Below are 20,827 nucleotides of genomic sequence, written 5' to 3'. Positions count from 1 at the left end.
CATACGTATAATGCAACTCCAACAGTATTGCACACACATTAAGAGCATCGTTCTGCAGTACATTCACATCGTCCCTACCGCGAAGAAATGAACTACAAAGAAACGTGGTCTATACAGAAACCACAGAACGCAGTCAAAGTCAGTTAGCCCAACAAATTCAGTTCAGTCACTTAGTCCAGTTCACTCAGTTCCAGAATGTAGTTCAAGTGCAATCTCTTCAACCCATTATCGACGTAACACTCGCGCGACACAATACATTATCTATTCACCATGTAATAAATACGCATTTAAACAGCAATCTCGTGTCTTCTGTCAATCTCTAACTGAGGTAGGAGCTCCAACCCTCAACTTCCTAATCCCACATAACTATGCTGGATTTGAATACAAAAAATATTTATCTCTGCCACGCGAAGTATGAATGTCCGCCAATACAGCTAAAAACTGTTGTTCTCGCCACTTGCCCGTTAGCAGATGCACGCTCAAAATTGCTGGTTCGCGGGATGCGTAATCCTGTTTTCAGTTTGTTACTGAACCCTAAACACAATGACTGCAATTCCTAGCTTATTCTGGGTTCTGGCGCCTTTATTGTCTGGTATTTCAGTCGCGTGGCAGTCAGGATCAGATCCAATCTTGTTGTCAGGAAAGAGGGGCACTTTTGAATTACACAACACAGTGGATTTAATAGTTATTGATTTCAAAATATCTTCTTTGCGATCGCGGTGAGAATATAAGAATGTATAGAATCACATGTACACACGCTCAGTTCAGTTGTTGTTCTGGCCCCGGAACAATCTCAATCCCACGGTAGGCAAAATGCAACACCTTAACCAGGGTCCCGTAGGTAGCAAATAAATCCAAACGCTCATCATAGCAAATGTGACATATATTTAGATGTGCGCACATAGAATTAATATGGCGTAATACCTGTATTAGAAGCACGAAGATAGAACTCATAACAAGGCAGACAGAGACGGCGTTCTGTCACCTGTGTTTGCGTGAAACAGATTCAGTCGGTTATTGACAGTTATGGGGGACGCACGCATGTAAAATGAGCGGCGTATTCACGATTTTGAATTTATTTGTTTCGTTTGTATAAATTTGAGAAAAATAATGATTCAAAAGTACGTCTCCATGTTTTTTTTTTAATTGTCAGAGCTTATTATGCCTTTTGTTCGAGTGTCTGAGACCCTCCGTGGCCAGGGGGGCCAAATTTTCCGGCATATTACGATATCCGACAGCTACTAGCTAGTTAAATAATTATTTTCCGATTTTCAGTACAGTCCATCTCTGAATAATACGCTTCGCGAGTTCCGTTTGATTTTTATACATTTTTAACCTTTTCATTATTTTTTAAGCACTATCTGTTGCATTTATTGAAATAAAATAGCGGCATTGCCATTTATAAATAAAATAACAAATATACTCGTTAATTATATTTTAATATACAGTCTATACACCACTAAAAACAGCTGTAATAATGTAAATACAAAAATACATATATGTTTTTAAACTCTTTTAAGGGTGTGGTAAAAACATTTTTTTTTTGTTAAAAGAAAATACAAGAATTTTATAATATATAAATTTCGTAGCATTTCTCTTTAATTCTGCCTTAAATAATCGTTTAAAAAAAATAATACAGTTGTTAAACACTTAAACACATGGGCATAATACGAGAATATCAGAAAAATATCATTTATAACTTTCTAAAACAAGGCAAGGTCGAGACAAATAAACTAGGGACTGAAATTATACAATAAACTACCAGACAAAACTAAACAAAAGACTCAGACAACCTTTACAAAAGTTGCTAAAAGTATAATCATCAACGGTAAAACATGAATTTTAAAAAGCAAAAATATTTTTTTAAATGTATGTAATCTATAAGGGTTTATAAATTAAATTTTAAATAAAAAAACAGAAATTGTTTCATAAAAACAATTACAGCAAATTAGTCAATAATGTATTCTCCTTCGTTGTTTTTCATTAAATGAGTCAATGGATTTTAATCAAGTTTTAAGATGGTCACATGATTATAGCCTAACAATAAATATAAAAAAAACGAAAGCGTTACACATTACGTCCCCATATAATAGACCAAAAGAAGATTTGTTAATATATGCACACACTCACGAATGCTTGCATATCAATCTGCAAGACTGCAAATGCACAAAAATAGATCACGTATCAAAATATAAGTATTTAGGTATTATTATAGATCCCACTTTTAATTGGGAAGAACAGATAAAAACAGTTTGCAATAAGCTAAGAGTTTGCCTACTTAACATGTACCATTTAAAACCATACATACCATACCCAGTGCTGAGACTAGTTTACTTGGGGCTAGTTGACCCAATTATTCAATATGGATTAAGAATATGGGGATTAAGTTTTAAATCTTATACGGATAGAGTCTTGAACTTACAGGTACAAATTTAAAAAATTATCGTACCTGTAAAAATAAAGAATGAGGCAAAAGACAACAATAAAATATTATTTGATTTTGTTAACGTTTTGCCAATTAACAAACAGTGTCAGTATAAGATAATGACAGATCACTTCCTCGATTGCAATTTTAAATCCAAAATAAACCACCAGATCATGACCCGACAAGTATCGGCACAGCAGCTGATGGTACCACGACAGAAAAACTACTATGGTGACAGAACAATGGGTAGTGTAGTACCAAAATTGTACAATTTAATACCAGCTGAAAATCGTGAAGAAAAAAACCTAATTTCATTTTAAAAAATAGTCAAAAAATTATTAAACAGCAAGTGAAACTTAAGTGTATAAATATATTTTATTCTTTAATTATTATTAAACTATGTATGTACTTACTTATAAATTTAAAAAATAAATATAATGTAACCCGCAGACAAGCTTCGGCTTTGCGGGAACAAAAATACAATTTTGTATGTTACTTATTTGTTAAAATGAATAAAACTTAATAAAAAAATAAATAAAAAAAAACTCATGGCAACAAAAAATTCAAAAAATGTGAAAAATATTATTTTGAACAACAACAGAGTATGAATAAAAATATATGAATTTAATAATCCGTAAGTGTTAAAAAATAAACTTTAAAATAAAAAAATAATTTAAAAAAAATTTGGCTGTAAAAAAGGTGGCCTCATGGTGGTCAGCACGTTTGCCTACCACGCAAGAAATGTCGGGTTCGATTCCCGACATGGTTGATTTAAAATATTGATTTAAAAGGGTGTTTTCACACCAGAATATTTCAGTCCCTGGTCTGGTACCTGAAGCGTAAGACTGATCATCTAATCTTCGTGTAACAAAAAATGATCAAGGTGCGCTGCGGCTGTTGTGCCAATGCAGTGCCCTATGCACCATTAGGAGCGGAAAGAAAATTATGATAATGATAAGGTATTTTATTTTGTACGTTGTTTTGTGGAATTATATTATAGAAAAATTATAAACAATTCATATTATAATATTATGTATGAGTCCAATGAAAGTTTTTCATATCTATAAAATATTGTTTGTAGACATACTAATGAACAGATTTGAAATAAATTATTTACGAGTGTATAAATGTATGATAGGTGCCCTAATGTCGAAATTAGAGCAGAATGCAAGGCTGAGTTAAGCATTATCGACAAAATTAAGAAAGGTCTTTTGCGATGGTTCGGTCATGTGGAGCGAATGAATGATGAAAGAACGGCTAAAAAGATTTATGATGCGAATGTGACTGGTTGTAGAAGTCGAGGAAGGCCGAGAAAGACATGGCATGATCAAGTACAACAAATTCTTGAAAGTGGTCATGTGAAAAGTCGAAATAATCGACGTGCGTGCATGAGAAGATGTATGAATGTGAAGGAAGCAAAGGAAGTGTGCCAGGACAGAGTGGTGTGGCGTTCTATCCTCTCTGCCTACCCCTCTGGGGAAATGGCGTGATGGTTAGTTAGTTAGTTAGTTAGTTAAAAACATTTTAAAAATATCATACTAGAGAGTTAAATGAAATGATAATGATTTTTTGGCTCCACGTGTAGTGTTTAGTAAATATAATAAAAATAAAATCGGAAAGAATTCATTGGTAACGTAAATCTTGACGAAAAAGCTTATTTGCTTTGAAACCGGTAGGTGGAAAAAATAAATAAATTAGTGGTTAAAAACAAAGTTGTTTTATTTATTTTATTATAAAAATTATTTCGTTCCCAAAGCGTTATTTATTATTTTTTTATTTATTTTACAGGAACAAACAGTCGGCAATGATATAATGACATATAACAATATTTGTTTGTCCAAATTTTTGTAGACAAGAACTGGATTCAACTCCCTGGGGAGCTGTAGGTGAAATAATTCAATTAGATGAATCTCACCCGCATAAATAAAGGTTTCAGCTCTTTAACTTCACAAACGTCAACAGATGAAAGAATTGAAGGAATATAGATGTTCAAATATAGGCAGAATGGTGAATGTTACACAGTATGTAAAGTGGCCACTTAAACCAGCCATTGACTAATCATAAGCCCTGTAGATGCCTAGACTTCTATATTACCTTCTCTTAAATGTTCTTCATCTCTGTTGTAATATGTTAATATAAACAGCTCCCCAGGGAGTTGAATCCAGTCCTTATCTACAAAAATTTGGACAAACTCAAAATATTGTTGAAAAATTACCTGGTCCATGAAGAAGTATCGAAATTAAAAAAAAAATATTTTAAGGCGTTGCCTAGTATGTAAGTGAAATAATTCAATTAGATGAATCTCACCTGCATAAATAAAGGTTTCAGCTCTTTAACTTCACAAACATCAACAGATGAAAGAATTGAAGGAATATAGATGTTCAAATATAGGCAGAATGGTGAATGTTACACAGTGTGTAAAGTGGCCACTTAAACCAGCCATTGACAGGTCATAAGCCCTGTAGATGCCTAGACTTCTATATTACCTTCTCTTGAATGTTCTTCATCTCTGTTGTGATATGTTTATAATAACATATAAAAAAATACGGTTTAAAGACAGACCAGCGAAGTTTCTAAATAAGAATCATACATATTAAATTGTGGTACAACAAAAGGGTGTGTTTATGTGTATTATGTGTTGTGTATTATGTATGAGAGTAAGTGTAGAGGTGTGTTTATGTGTAATTGTGTAGGAGTAAGTGTTCTGGTGTGTGTAAGTTTGAGCGTCATTAAATATCAAGTGGGATCGTATCGCAGCCAGAAAGAAGGAGTCCTAATTTATTTTTAAATAAATTAAGGGGCATATTAAATACATCAATAGATTATTATCATAAAAATGAAGTTCCACCAAGAAATGTCAGTAGAAAAACTCAAATATCAATAGACGAAGAAAAAGCATTATAGTTTGAGCAAGAACGATAGAGGAAAGAGTGTTGTGCATAGTTAGTGCTACAGACTGGCAGATGGAATAAATGCTTATTTCTTGTCACGCGAAATGGGACATTGAGATTAATTTTGGAGAGTAGGTTAAAAGAGTCTACTTTATTACTACTACTACTACTACCATCACGCCATTTTCCCGTAGGGGTAGGCAGAGAGAATGGACCGCCACACACATCTATCCTGGCATACAATCCTAGCCTCTTCCACATTCATACATCTTGTCATGCATGCCCTTCGGTTCTGTCTGCTTTTGACATGACCAGACTTAAGATTTTGGTTTATCTGATCATGCCACGTCTTCCTTGGTCGTCCTCGTCTAACGTTGCCGTTCATTTATGCCATATATACTTGTTTTACCATTCTCTCGTCGTCCATTTGTTCTACGTGACCAAACCATCTCAGAGACCCTTTCTTAATCTTATCAATTATACTTGTCTCAGATTTACACTCTCGCCTGATTTCATCATTCGTAACCCTGTCATACATTGATTTCCCACACATTCGTCTAAGAGATAGCATTTCAACCGCGTTCACTCGGCTTTCATCCTTATTCTGCCAGTTCCAAGTTTCACTTCCATACATAAGTGTTGGGACTAAAACTCCGTTGTGCACTGCCAGTTTAGCTTCGATTGACATATTTTTATTAGAAATTAGTGTGCTTAGTGCTCCGTTCATTTTGTTACCCGCATTCACTCTTCTTTCAACATCTTTATTATTTAATAATTTATGTAAAAAGATACTGTGCGTCAAGGGTAAAAAATCCATTTTGTTTGGCAGATTGGCTGTAAGTGCAAAGCGTTTTATTGTTTTTATAATCTAGGTATTTAAAAAAATTTCGTTGAACATTTTTTATAAGTGATACATCCTTTAATTTTTTTAAGAAGTCTTTGCCTTTGTTGAGATATTAATTTGAATTTCTCTTTACTTTCAGGTTTCATCAATTGTACAAATAACGCCAACTCTCTACAGTCGCTGAATAACATTCATGAAGGTACTTATAACATAATTTTATCTATTTTTACCATCATTATAACCTCGACAGCGCTGTAGCTCAATCACAAATAACTATCGACCTGCTAATGAGCGACGTGATAAAAATTTATCACAATGGAACATCCGTGAACACCTATATTAAATGTAAAAATATTTACGTTTCGCGAGGTATAATCCTGCTGCGCAATCACATATTTGAATTTCACCGGCGTCAATATGGAAAATATTCCAAAACTGACACTTTTATTTATTTATTTATTATTTATCATGCTATTCTTTGCATTTAGCTGGCGGTTGGCAAACCGACTGCCAAATGTCAAGAAAAGCAGTCGCCATAGTAATTTTAATTTAATTTTCACTTTTTTGTATTAGATACTCATTATTATTTTGCAAATGCAATATATTGTTTTATTTTTTATAGTAAACGCCGATTTTTCGCCAGTGAACTGTATTTATTTATGAGGAAAACAAAAAACAAACTGACACGAGCGTTGACTTAGAGATTACACACGCGTCGACTTATGCCTGCGATAGCGTAAGCATGTTCATTATTTAAATTTATTTCAACAGAGAGAGATATCATTTTTGAGAAGGGAATATTGAAGTCTAGGCGTTTACCCACTTTACACTATGTGTAACATTCACCATTCTGCCCATGCTTGAACATCCACATTTCCTCAACTCTTCCATCTGTTGACTCTTGTTAAGTAAAAGAGTTGAAACCTTTATCACGTGGGTGAGATTCATCCCGCTGAACCAAATCACCTACTAGGCAACGCCTGAAAATTCCCTCTCTGTTGAAATAAATTTTAATATGAATAACTCCCTAAGGAGGAAATCGAGCCAGTCTGCAAGCATTTGGACATACTTAAACAATGTTCATTGAGATCGCTCAAATGCTTAGCAGGTTTTGAAGCACGTCGATAGTTATTTGTGATTGAGCTACTGGGTGGCCCTCGGCTGTTATCGGGGCCGCGATTATAAAGGTTATCTTCATCGGTATATACAGAGACGGTATACTTAACTTTTAAACTGTCTCTAGCTACCTCGGTATGTTCTACTGATTTGTCATCTCGACGTCATATGATCGAATCCAACCAATGAATGACCCCAAAAATTTAGTCAGCTTTCCTTATTTAATTAAAATATAAAATATTTCTCATTTATATTTTTAAAAGGCTTCAGTGATAAAAAGTGGCCACTTCAAAGCGAATATAATCTAGGATAAATCCCGATAAGACTGTCAAAATGCATTTTCTTCCCTCATTTAAATCGTTTCCATCTTTGTTAAAATCATTTAAACTATTTTTAAAATCAAGTTGTAAAAAAATATTCGTATCTACGTCAAATTATAAAGAGTTTTTTTTAGTAAGGCGTATTCGTATCCCGGCTCTAGTACTGAGCTAGAACGAGACAAAACCACTGAAGACCCTTATTTCCTTTCAACGCGTTGGCAAGGGACGCATTGCGCCCAATTTAGAGTGAGAAGCGGGATATGGGGATACGTATCCCCCCGCGTTAGAGAGAGACATGCATATAATTAATATTTCACTCAATTTTGATGTCAGTGAACTTGCACGTGGTTAGAAATTTGACCTATTTTCTCGCCGTCGATAGATGGCGGTGGTGAATTGAAATTCGGGAAAATGGTTCGTGTCTCTGCTAACCTGAAAAGGTTTCTAACTTACATATGGGTATTTATATGAAAAAACGAATTTGAAAAATATATAGTTTGTGAAAACTGACATTTCTGTCAACACATCAACGGCCGTCGTGGTTTAGCGGTTAAGACGCTTGAATTGCGCGCGGAAAATTCCGGGTTCGGTTCCCGGTGGGAACACAAAATTTGAAATGTGATTATTCTCAAGCCTGGGTGTTCTGTGTCATTTGCCACTGCAATCGGGCCTCCTGGTGGGTCTGTTGTAGTGCAAAAAAAATATGTTCACTAGTTTTTTTATATTTTCTATTTGTTTATTGTTAGAACGCATTTAGTTTTATTGCTTAAAGCTTAGGTAAATAATTATTTTTAATACTAATTCTTAATTTGTTTTGTTAATAAAAAAATGGGATGATTTTTCTTTTCCGTATTTAAGGATAACATATTTTTGTCAAACCATAATTTCAATTTATTTACTACGTCATTCGCTACTAAATTTACAGAGTTCCAGTTAGCTCCCTCAACTAAAACAAACGTATCATCGGCATATGTTATTATTTTTTATTTTAATTTTGACAAAATATGTCATTGACGTAGAGAATAAATAAAAGCGGACCTATCACCGTACCCTGTGGTATCCCAAAATCGCAAGTCTCCATTTGACTATATATTTATTTTATTTTTACCATTTGAGGTCGTTGGAATAGGTAACTTGTTAGCCATTCAATGGCTTTGCCACCCTTTCTCTCATCTTTTAATTTTGATCCAAATTTACTGTGTGATACACCATCAAATGCTTTTTTTAATTCAATAAATTAAATAAATATAGTCAATATGTTAAATAAATATTATTTAAAACTTCCACGAGCTGTCCTGGCCAATGTATTGAAATAGCTTGTGACTGTAGACAGGACATGTCCTCATACTTCCCGGTTAACAAGCGACCCAATTGACATAATTACAGCGATCTCCATACGAAACTAAGCTACCAATAATTTCAATAAGTTTGAAAATATTTGTAAATAACCGACTTTCCTATGTTTGCTGGTTTCGACAGGACACCAATAATACTACTGTACTTATGTGCGAAGTCAACTCGAATTCGCTTCATTAGTATGGTCCCCTCAATATAATGTAAATATTAATCAAATTGAAAACATCCAAAAGAAATTTATAAGGAGCCTGGAATATCGTTTTGGTAACATTGAAAATGATTACGGCGCATCTTTGATCAATTTTAATATAGAATCACTACAAAAAAGGCGCCTTAGATATGATTTAATTTTTCTTTTCAAAATTCTCAATAACATAGTTGATTCGCCGTATCTTTTACAAAATATTGGTTTCCGTTGTCCTCTTCGCTATACTAGGTTAAATTCCCTTTTTTATGTACCAACTTGTAAAAACAATTATACCTCGAATTCATTCATTAGACGCACCTGTAGAAATTATAACGGACTCAGTATTGATGTAGACATTTTTAACTGCACGTTGCAATTGTACAGAAAATTTCTTCATGGGGTCGATTATTTGGGATAGTTGCTGAATGTACATCTTGAGTGGTTTATGCTATGCATATGTGCCGCATGTAATGTATATGTTTGTGTATGTTTTATATGTGCGTTCATGTGTGTGCGTGGATGGCTCGGAGTGTACATTCGGTATTTTTATTTATTTTAATTTATTACCTCCATGGAAAACGCAAATGTCAACAATTATCTTTTTTTCACTTAAAATTCTTATTTATTTTTTATTTTTTGTCACATTTAATGTTTATATCTTTTTAATTTATGAAAACTTAATTGGTCTTTTTATGTTAAAAAATTGTTGTTTTTAATACTAATTTTGTATGACTGTATGTTTTCTAAATAAAATAAAATAAAATAAAAAATAAAATAAATGTGTCACCACACACGGTAAAAATTAAAGCATTTAATTGTACAGCTGAGTTTCTCCAAAATGTATTAATAAATATCTTATAAGATTTTGGTAATTTTACCTGTTGAAGAAGCGTGGTAATGATCCTCCCAACGCTGCTGCGTATTTATTTTATACAGCGTTTAGCAAAGCTAAGGGGAAATTCTGAGAATAAAGGTGCCGATCTTTTACAAGTTGCGGCTCTTGCTCGTTCATCCGCTCTCTCATTTCCTACGATACCAGCATGTCCCCTTATCCAGCATATTTGAATGTTCATCCCTCTTATTTTTAGACGCTTAATTTTACTCTGAATATCAACAATTAATGGATTTACCGACCGAGTATCAGTTATAGCTTGAACGCCCGAACGACAATCTGATAATGTTTTTGCAATAACCCATCTCTCTGGTGGTTTTTTTAATAACCATTCGAGAGCTTCTCGTATTGCGAGTAGTTCAGCCTGAAAAACTGAGCAGAAATTATCTAATTTAAATGTTCTGCCTGGTATTTTTTTATCACTCTCAAAAGGAACGAATGCCGCTCCCACTTTGCCATCGAGCAGGCTACCATCCGTAAAGATTGCTATTTCATTGGGAGCATAAGGAGGTATATCTTTGTCAAGTAAATCAATACTTTCGGGAATTCTTTTGCACGGGTGAGGTAAATCGAAATAGTTTGCAGTTCCTTGATACTTGCGATCATCTGGAATGGAATACACCTTACCAAATTTGTTGACATTACAAATGTCCTTCCTTTCTTGAATTTTAAGGTCTAACGGTGTAAACCCTGTTGGGCGCTTGAGCGCTGTATAAAACAAAATACGCAACAGCGTTGGGAGGATCATTACCGCGCTTCTTCTACAAGTAAAATCACGAAACCCAACGCTGGCTGATGCAGCAAACCTGCGTCGTCATCATCAAAGTACTTTTGAAACGACCCAAATTTTTACCGGACACGGAGCTATGAGAAATTACCTTTATAGTTTTAAATTAAGGAATGATGACTATTGTCCATGCGATGATATTTCTTCACAGAGTATCGAACATCTGTTATTTCAATGCCCATTTTTTAGTTTACAACGCCATAATCTTGAAGCAGAATGCAGGAAAGATGGAATATCCTTAACAGATATCCACACTGTAGTTAAAAGTAGTTATCATGCGCCATTGTTCTTGGATTTTGCAACAATGGTGATTGGACTCATAAAGGTAATTAACCAAAATCAGTTATCGAACATTCCATTTCCAAGACAAACAAAAACGATTTTTTTCCAAGTACCTTAGCTTAGTACATAACACGTAAGGCTACGAAATACAGGGGTCCAAATATATATTTAAAAAAAAATATATATATATATATATAACAATGTCAATACAGTGAGGAAGTTCAGTGCCAAGGAAAATTGGATATTTATTTATTAACGGATATTGTCCATGTTTACAATTTATATGGTTTAAATATTACAATAAAAGAATAGTTTAAAACATTTTTTAAAAAAAGAAGCATTGCCAAACATAAGTGACATAGAGACAAGATCTGGACTATTTATTTAGTGCTCGTCCAAATCGTTGTAAACTTAAACCAAAAAAGTCCAGATCTTGTCTCGAGTTAACAATACGACAAAGACGGGTCATTGGAGAATTAAGGCCATGTTTGTTCTATGCTGATCGATGGACAGTACTTCATTGTTTCTCAATCTACGAGTCGGAATATTGAATTTTACTTGTCCCAGTAATGATGGAACATCGATTGTACCATTTAGTATGCCGAACATATATATGGATTCAATATTAGTTCTACGTTTTTGTAGACCAGAAATATTTAACATTGACTCTGTTTCAGCATAAGAATAATTATCTCTCTCTAGTCCAAGCATCCACGGTATTTTTCGAAGCAAGCGATGTTGGACTGATTCAATGTGATTTATGCGATTGAAAATGGAGATCAGACCACGGAGGCATATTCTAGAAGAGGGCGAACAGTTGAGCAATAAAGAGTTTTGATTGTACGGACATTAGTAAAATCAGAGGATATTCTGTTAATGAAGCCAAGTAATTTATGTGATTTATTGACTGTATTATCTATATGCTCGTTGTATGTCAGTTTATAGTCCAAAACAACTCCTAAATCTCTGATGGACTTAACTACATCAATTTTAGAGTTTTCTAATAGGTACTCGAAGGAAATTACTGGAAAGGTACTGGATATAAAAAATATTTTCTTACACGCGGTACAAATTGGAGCATTTATTTATACTACAAGTTTCTCGAAAACGTTCGTTTTTTTTATTATTTACTACCAACTTTGAATTAAGTCGCAAGTTTGTGTAAATATTTTAATTTGAATGAATGAGGGAGAGGATACATGTGCGTGTGGGAATGAATGATAGAGAGGGTGCGTGTGTGTGGGTGCGTAAGTATGAAAAAAATAATTGTTTAAAACTTGTAAATTGTATTACAAATGGTACAATAAAGAGCTTATAAAGAACATAATTATGATGTTTTTTTTTCAGTTAAGTACCCGTATTTCTTAGGACTCGACGAGCAGGGCGGACAGGGGGCAGGAGCGGCGGGAGAGTCAGGGGGAGGAGACCATCCATCTGCAGGTAAAATATTGATTTATTTTAACACTAAACCTTTAACAACAAATGAAAGATTTTTGAGTCGAATAATATAAATCTATAACTCCGCAAGCAACTTGCCAGGACATATGTATGGAGCATATTGATGTACGGTTGTGAGATGTGGTGTCTCACCGAAAGAGATAAAAAAAGACTAGAGGCCTTCGAGATGTGGTGCTACAGAAAAATATTAGGATTTTCTTGGAGAAACCACATCACTAATGACGAGGTTCTCAGCAGAATCGAAGAAGGGAGGCACCTAATCAAAACCATCTCAGAGAGGCGAGCTCGATGGATCGCCACATTATACGCCATGAGGGTCTCCTGCACGACATCATAGAGGGTATGGCTGAGGGGACAAATAACAGAGGGTGCCCGATGGGAATATTTGAAGCAGGTGTGCGAAGATTTAAACTGCGCCTCATGTGTCAAACTGAAGAGGGTTGCAGAGAATAGAGACCAATGGAGGAAGAGATGCAAGACTTTGCTGCAAACCAATCCTCAGGATTGAGACTACGAAGAAAATCTGAATCTCTACCTGTTGGGGTCGTCGCTGGGCCTCCAGATCCGAAGGAGACAAGCCAGTTAGAGCCGGGAGTGCATCCATCGAGCATGTTTTATATGCTCCAGCAAGAGCCAGAAGAGGTTGTCTTTGTCTGTTTAAAATAATTCGTCTAAAATATTGCAACTCACATTGGAGTGCTGGACAGCCAGCAGCGGTGCCTAAGAAAATGGATCTATTTGAGACCGTTGATGTTTCAAAAAACAACTCCAGTAGCAGGCAGTAGCGAGCCGTGATTTATTTTATAGGTTACTACTACTACTACCATCACGCCATTTCCCCGTAGGGGTAGGCAGAGAGAATGGACCGCCACACACGTCTATCCTGGCATACACTCCTAGCCTCTTCCACATTCATACATCTTGTCATACATGCCCTTCGGTTCTGTCTGCTTTTGACATGACCAGACTTAAGATTTTGGTTTATCTGATCATGCCACGTCTTCCTTGGTCGTCCTCGTCTAACTTTATAGGTAACTTTAACTTTAACTAATTTTATAGGTAATCTACAAAAAATGATCATTAATTTGTAGGTACCTACAAACATACAAGTACATTACATGTAAGTAATAAAATAAATTTCTGTGGTTCTGTGAAAATTAACTCAAGCAACTATTGTTATTAACCACGCAATATACGTAGCTTTATTCTATGCTATTTAAATACGATACTTGTACAATTGTTTATTTACATATACCACAATGACACTCGGCAGTTATTTCCATTATGATCTGTCATTGACAGTACTGTAAACACTTGAGCACTGGCCGATTTGAAAAAAAAATAATGCTAAAAATGGCCACCGCAAACGCCACATGTCCTATGTGATACATAATATGTCAACGGTATCCTATCAAAGAAAAATAGTCCTTCGGAAAAAATGTTTCTAAATAGAGAATCTTCAAATATCGTTATCTGCAAGTTCATTTTAGTACTTAAAAAGCCGACTTGGGTTAAAAACGCAAAATACAGTGTACTTTTTTGTATGGAAGAATAAGCTGAGGTAATTGGCTAGTTTTGTCGTTTACTGGGAACGGGCTGGACGCTGGGCGCACTTTATAAATATTTTTTTTATGAAAATATGAACGGTGGTGATGATTTATAATAAATAACAGTTATTTTATTAATTTTCCAATAAACCTGCTTACTCTAAAACATTATTATCGAAATTTAAATATAATAGTAAGCTGTGCATAATCACTTATTTTGACGATTCGCCGCTGGTAGCAGGTACAGTTGAAAATAGGTGAGCCAAATGTCACTCTTTTAAAAAATGAACGATCAAATGATGGGGTCCTCTTAAACGCTGTCTTTAACTTGACCCCGGTATGGAGGCTTATCAGTCACCCAATGCCTGACATTCCAACTAACCTCGCCGCTCTAGAAAATGAGAGAGCAGATGAACGAGCAAGAGCCGCAACTTGTAAATGAACGTCACCTTTCTTATCAAAATTTCCCCTTAGCTTTGCTAAACGCCCTATCAAACAAAATACGCAGCAGCGCACAGTGTTTTGAGCCATACAAGCTACAAGATAAAAAGTCACTTTTGAATTCTTAAACGATGACGTCATGGGGGCATTACCAGATAGTTAGTGTGACGATTGTAAGCCTAACTGGGGTGATTAATGCTTAGGGTGATTCATACCAGAATATGAAAGTCGGATAATTGGTTTTTGAAAGCCTAATTACATTTATTTGCATTTTGGCGTCCGACGTGTAAAGGTTGTTTATCAAGTTTAAAGTTTTTTATTTCGATTTAAAAAAAAATGGAAGCTTTTTTGGAAGGTATGTTGTATGGTTTTTTTTCTAATATTTTAATGTATTTCATTCAGGTATTTAAAAAAACAATAATTTAACTTATGTATTTTTCAGTAGTTAAAAAAATATCAATTTCTAACTTCTCGAGAATTTATCTCGGAGAGTATATCAAAGTAGCAAAATATTATTTTTATTTTTCAATAGACCAATTTATTGTCAATTCATTACAGTTTCGATATTTTACCGCACGAAGTTGCATCTATCTTATTTTGTTATTTTACGGGTACCAGATACGAGATTTCCAGGCAAGAATTGTACGTGATGTGGAAGAGTTTGACGAAGAAAGAAAGGCTTCAAGGAGTGTTAAATATTATTGTTAGTAAATTTGAAGTCGGTGAACTCGGTGCAAGTGGTGAAAAACTGTTAAAAAATCAAATTAAGCTTATTTGTTTAAATATAAGCAGAAAATGGACCGAATCTGGCTGTAAACTAGATAGATTTGTTAATAAAAAATTTGAATGGCTCGACGGTAGTGAAAATATTTTGATATATGAAAACTTTCGACAAAGTCCTTCAGTAGACATGAATGAACCATCTACGTCTACTGGAAGGCCCGCAAAGGATTTTGGGGCATGCAGTGATCAGTGCAAAAGGACAAAAGTGCGTGATTTAGTGAGTACGAAGACATCTGAAGAACTTTCGTTTGCCACGCAGGTATCTATTCGAGCATCAGGAAAACGCACAGTTGCCGATCTCCTAAAGAAAATTTTGAAAGCTACTCCCAATGAAGTAGCAAAAATACGTAGGGAACGTCAACAAGTAAACAAACAGCGGGCATTGATAATTGAGGAAGCGCTAAGTTAATACGTTGACTGTAAATTATCTTCGCATTCCTACAAAGTTATGCGTAAAAGTGCCATAAAAACCGACCACAAAATATATCCGGCATTTTATAGTTTAAGAAAAACAAAAAAAGCATGTTGCCTGAGCGAGGAATTTGTCAAAATAACGGAAACTAGTGCAGAAATCCAGCTACAAGTGATTTTAAATCATACGGTGGAACGATTGCTAAATGTAGAATCAGAAGTCTTAAAAGAAAGAGTTCCTTCAGGTTCTGTACTGACTCTTATATGCAAGTGGGGTGGAGATGGAAGCTCGGGACATAATAATTATAAACAGAAATTTCACACAGAGCATGCAATAGATGAATTTTTATTTATTATGTCATTCGTTCCAATACAACTAAGGCTTAATGATGACCCTAATATAGTAATTTGGCAAAATTTAAGCCCTTCCTCAACCTCTTATTGTCGTCCTATTAAATTTATTTTCGCCGAAGAAACTGATATTCTTACTAAGTCTGAAATCGAAAAACTTCAAGATGCAATTGAAAAACTTGAAAATTTTAATGTTAATATTGGAGGTGTAGTATTGTCCATAAAATTTAAAATGCTTTTAATAATGGTAGATGGTAAAATTTGCAACGTTTTGGCTGAAAATAAGTCAACCATGTCCTGTTATATTTGTGGCGCCAAACCCAGTGAAATGAACTCTATTAGTATTAATAGAGTTTCTCGACAAGAATTTTATTCCTTTGGCTTATCTACATTACATGCTCTTTTTATATTTCTCAAAATACATCTATTTGAAAATCACTTATAACAAATGTTTTATTTAAAAACCTTTAAGTTTTATCATCATCATACCATATCCGCTCCCTATGTGGAGCATATGGATTCCATAATCTGCCTCCGGCCAAGCGATCGACCTCCCGTACATCCTCCCAAGTTAAGTCCACGTACCGCAACTCTGACGCAAACTGCCCACAAATTGTCAACAGTGGACGACCAGGACGCCGAGAACCTGATGCTTTGTAACATAGGCAAGCATGGTTAAGGCTCTCGGAAGGCATACGTAGTACATGGCCTTGCCAGCCAAAACGCCTTGGATGACAGTAGATACCAAGGGTTGCTGTGTCCGTTGCCTCACTTCTGTGTTCCTTACAATGTCAAACTTTTAAGTTTATTTAAACCCTTTCAGTTGTCATGTTTAACATAATAAAATCAGCTGTAAAATGGTTATTCTGACAAAACAAGTGAAGACAGATTAGTTCTCTCGGGTGAAATCTTTATTTTATGCCTAAGTATCTAATATAATTTTCAATGATTTATTTTATAGGTTGACCGATTTATCAGTCAATAGAATTAAAGTAATAATTTCAATTATTTATGATCCTTAAATACATTATTGGATGCAGATATCAATTTCCAGAAAATTTATTTCGTTTATGAAATAACAAAATGTGACATATTTTTTTTAAAACGAATTATTATTACATATTTAATAAAAAAAACCTCTTTTTAGGATTAAATGAATCGCATACGTGAGTTAAAAGTACATTCAGAATTTTTAGTTTCTAGCTTGTATGAAACGAAACACTGTGCAGCGTTGGGAAGATCATTACCGCGCTTCTTCTATGGGTAAAATCACTCAAATGTTTTTCCCAACGCTGGCTGATGCCGCAAACTTCCGTCGTCATCACCAAAGTACTTTTGAAACGACCCAAATTTTTACCGGACACGGAGCTATGAGAAGTTACCTTTATAGGTTTAAATTAAGGAATGATGACTATTGTCCATGCGATGATATTTCTTCGCAGAGTATCGATCATCGGTTATTTCAGTGTCCATTTTTTAGTTTACAACGCCATAATCTTGAAGCAGAATGCAGGAAAGATAAAATATCCTTAAAGCTAGGGTTTCCTAGGACAGCGGTGCCCGTATTTTAACGGCCGTAGTGAACGGCGATGCATTGGACAGCTGTCGTAACGGTGACTAGAGAGTGGTTTCCTAGGAAAACGGTGTTAATAAATGCTATCAAAACCGTTTTCCTAGGAAACCACTCTCTAGTCACTGTTACGACGGCTGTCCACCGCATCACCGTTCAATACGACCGTTAAGATACGGGCACCGCTGTCCTAGGAAACCCTAGCTTAACAGATATCCCACTGTCGTGAAAAGTAGTTATCACGCGCCATTGTTCTTGAACTTTGCAACAATGGTGATTGGACTCATAAAGGTAATAAACCAAAATCAGTGATCGAACATCCCATTTCCAAGACAAACAAAAACTATTTTTTCCGAGTACCTCAACCGTGTACATGACACGTAAGGCTACTAAATACAGGGGTCCAAATATATATTTAAAAAACTTCGCCGCTCAGTATTGAGCAAGATGATTAAGTTTTTGAAAATGAGTCTGTGTTTCAGGTCTTTCTGGAATGGTATCTGGGTCTCCAGCCCGTTCGTCTCCCACCAGCGGGGGATCCGAGCCTGGCGGAGAAAGATTTTCAAGAAAAGTGTTCGTAGGCGGACTACCGCCGGACATTGACGAAGGTAAGCCAAGTCGTTTTTTTTATTTTTGATCGTGCCACCTACCAGAAGATTGTAATGTAGTGGTCGGCGTGTTTGCCTACCGCGCAAGAGGTCTCGGGTTTGATTCCCGACATGGTTGACATGAAATATTTATTTGAACATTATGTTTTAACACTAAAATATTTCACAGTCCCCTGACAATGTTTAGTCCAGTTCTTCGCTCTCCGCTACAATTCCATGCGTTTTTAACAGTTTTTTTTATGAGTAGATGTTCTTTATTCTTTCAGACTCAGATACCCGTCTTCAAAACTCCTAATAACTGTTGTTTTTTATGTTTTAGATGAAATAACTTCGTCTTTCCGACGTTTCGGCGCACTGGTAGTTGATTGGCCTCATAAAGCAGAGAGCAAAAGTTATTTCCCACCCAAAGGATATGCATTCCTTCTTTTTCAAGTAAGATACCTTTTAAAACTACTTCTACTACTACCATCAAGCCATTTCTTCGTTAGGGTAGGAAGAGAAAATAGACAGCCACACACGCCTTTTGATCGCGCCACTTGCCCGTTAGCAATGTTCACCTGAACGCTCGAATTGCTGGTTCGCGGTATGCGTTATCCTTTATTTACTTCGCTACAGAACCCTAAATACAATGACTGCAATCACCCACCTTATTCTGGGTTCTGGCATCTTAAGTATTGTCTGGTATTTCTGTCGCGGCAGTCAAGATCAGATCCGATGTGGTGGTCAGGAAGGAGGGGCACTTGGCGAATTACACAACACAGTGGATTTATTAGTCATTGATTGCAAAACATTTTATTTGCGATCGTGGTGAGAGTACAAAAATCACATGTACACACGCCCAGTTCAGTTGTTACCATATCGCCACCCACGGTAGGCAAAATGCAACATCTTAACCAAGGCTCAGTACGCCTCATCCCAGCAAATGTTCTATATATATGGGTGTGTACGCATAGAGTTAATGTGGCGGAACCACCTACCCTGGCATACATTTATAGTTTTTTCCACATTCATACATGCCCTTTGGCTCTGCTTTATTTTGGCATGACCAGACTTAAGATTTTGAGTTTATCTGATAATGCCACGTCTTCCTTGGTCGTCCTCATCCCACGCTATAGTTTTTTTTTGCCATATATACTTGTTTTACTATTATTTTGTCGTCCATTTGTTCATCATGACCAAACCATCTCAAAGACCCTTTCATAATCTTATCAGTTATACCTGACTTGGATTTACACTCTCGCCTGATTTCATTATTCGTAACCCCGTTCGTAACTTTATTGATTTCCCACAAATTTGTCTAAGAGATCGCATGTCAACCGTGTTTTCTCGGTTTTTATCTTTCCTCTTCAAGTTTCATGTTTCACTTCCATACATAAGTGCTCTGACTAAAACTCCGTTATCCACTGCCAGTTTAGCGTCGATTGACATATTTTTATTCGAAATTACTATGCTTAGTGCTCCGTTCATTATATTGCCCGCATTATTGTTTGAGCAAGATCGATGGATGAAAGAGTGTTGTGCATAGTTTCGACATTTTTTGGGACATAAACTCTTAAAAGACTGTGGTAAATAATCCCTTAAATCGCGGTGATGTAACATCGTGTTACCACTAGTAAAATACAGAATATTCTGAAGTTTAGACATTTGAAACAACAAAAAAAACATGGATACATACTGTTTATTAATTCTTTTTCCATAATTTATGCAAATAAACGTATAAATTAGCCCTGTTTTAGCCAAAGAAATTAAAAATCATAAATACACTGTCATCAACCAACTGAAGACTGAATCTGTTTTACAGAACACCCGCCACAGAATAGCGTCTATGTCTTCTTTGTTATGAGTTTTATCTTCGTGCTCTCTCTTATACAGATGTGTTGCTGAATTAGCTGACATTCATTCTTCGCATAGCAAGGACAAATATTTTTAGTATTAACATCCATTACAGTTATACAAATTTTACTTTTCAAATCCGGTGTGAAAATGTCCATTTGAAGATTACAAAAAATGCGAGTTTATCATTTAAAAAACTAAGAGAGATATATAATGTCTTGTGTCCTGTGTCAACTAGTGTGACATCACAGCCACACACAGAGTTAAGCTTAATTTTGGAGGGTAGGTTAAAAGAGTCTACTTTATTAGGTTTCAACGATTCAACGATATCATGCTGTCGAATTTTTGGTGGTGAGCTTTTTGTATGATATTATATTGATTTTTTGGACTAAGAAAGAGTAAACTAGAACAGTGATTGAAATGCGGCAAAACAATCGCCATAAAAATTAGATTACTTAAATTTAAACTGAAAATGATATACTGGGTGTTACCGGAAACCAATGCATATTGTCCCCTGACCTAATATCGTCTTAAGGATGGCTCAGAAGGTAAATTATATATTTCATGTTGTGGCGAGCAACACCAAAGCCATGAGGTTGACAGGTCCGAAAGCGTAGTCCGCTACAACGTCAACTCGGACTAGATATTAAACGCTGTGGATCGGGAGAGCACATTACATTATTTTATCTTGGCGTTTTGTGTCGCCCGGCCACCAGCTTCCCGCC

The 20,827-nt window shown here is 35.5% G+C and overlaps 1 protein-coding gene across 5 annotated transcripts in view; it reads left to right on the top strand.

Annotated features, from left to right (window-relative positions):
- LOC148278627 (translational regulator orb2-like) overlaps positions 1-20,827 on the top strand; it is a 273,697-nt gene that overhangs the window by 70,205 nt on the left and 182,665 nt on the right. For all 5 annotated transcript variants that reach the window (XR_015823137.1, XR_015823138.1, XM_088231119.1 and 2 more), the window contains exons 3-6: positions 6,300-6,359; positions 12,448-12,540; positions 18,144-18,269; positions 18,589-18,701. Coding sequence is in view for 3 of the 5 variants with exons in the window: in XM_088231119.1 (XP_088087245.1) it covers positions 6,300-6,359; positions 12,448-12,540; positions 18,144-18,269; positions 18,589-18,701 (392 nt within the window). In the remaining 2 variants the exon portion in view is untranslated. The remainder of the gene's footprint in view (positions 1-6,299; positions 6,360-12,447; positions 12,541-18,143; positions 18,270-18,588; positions 18,702-20,827) is intronic.

This window comes from Micrasema longulum, unplaced genomic scaffold, assembly GCF_059751315.1.
Source record: "Micrasema longulum isolate JH-2025_06_02 unplaced genomic scaffold, ASM5975131v1 h1tg000850l, whole genome shotgun sequence".
Lineage (NCBI taxonomy): Eukaryota > Metazoa > Arthropoda > Insecta > Trichoptera > Brachycentridae > Micrasema > Micrasema longulum.
The sequence above is the reverse complement of the archived record's forward strand: the minus strand, read 5'-3'. Positions and strand labels throughout refer to the sequence as shown.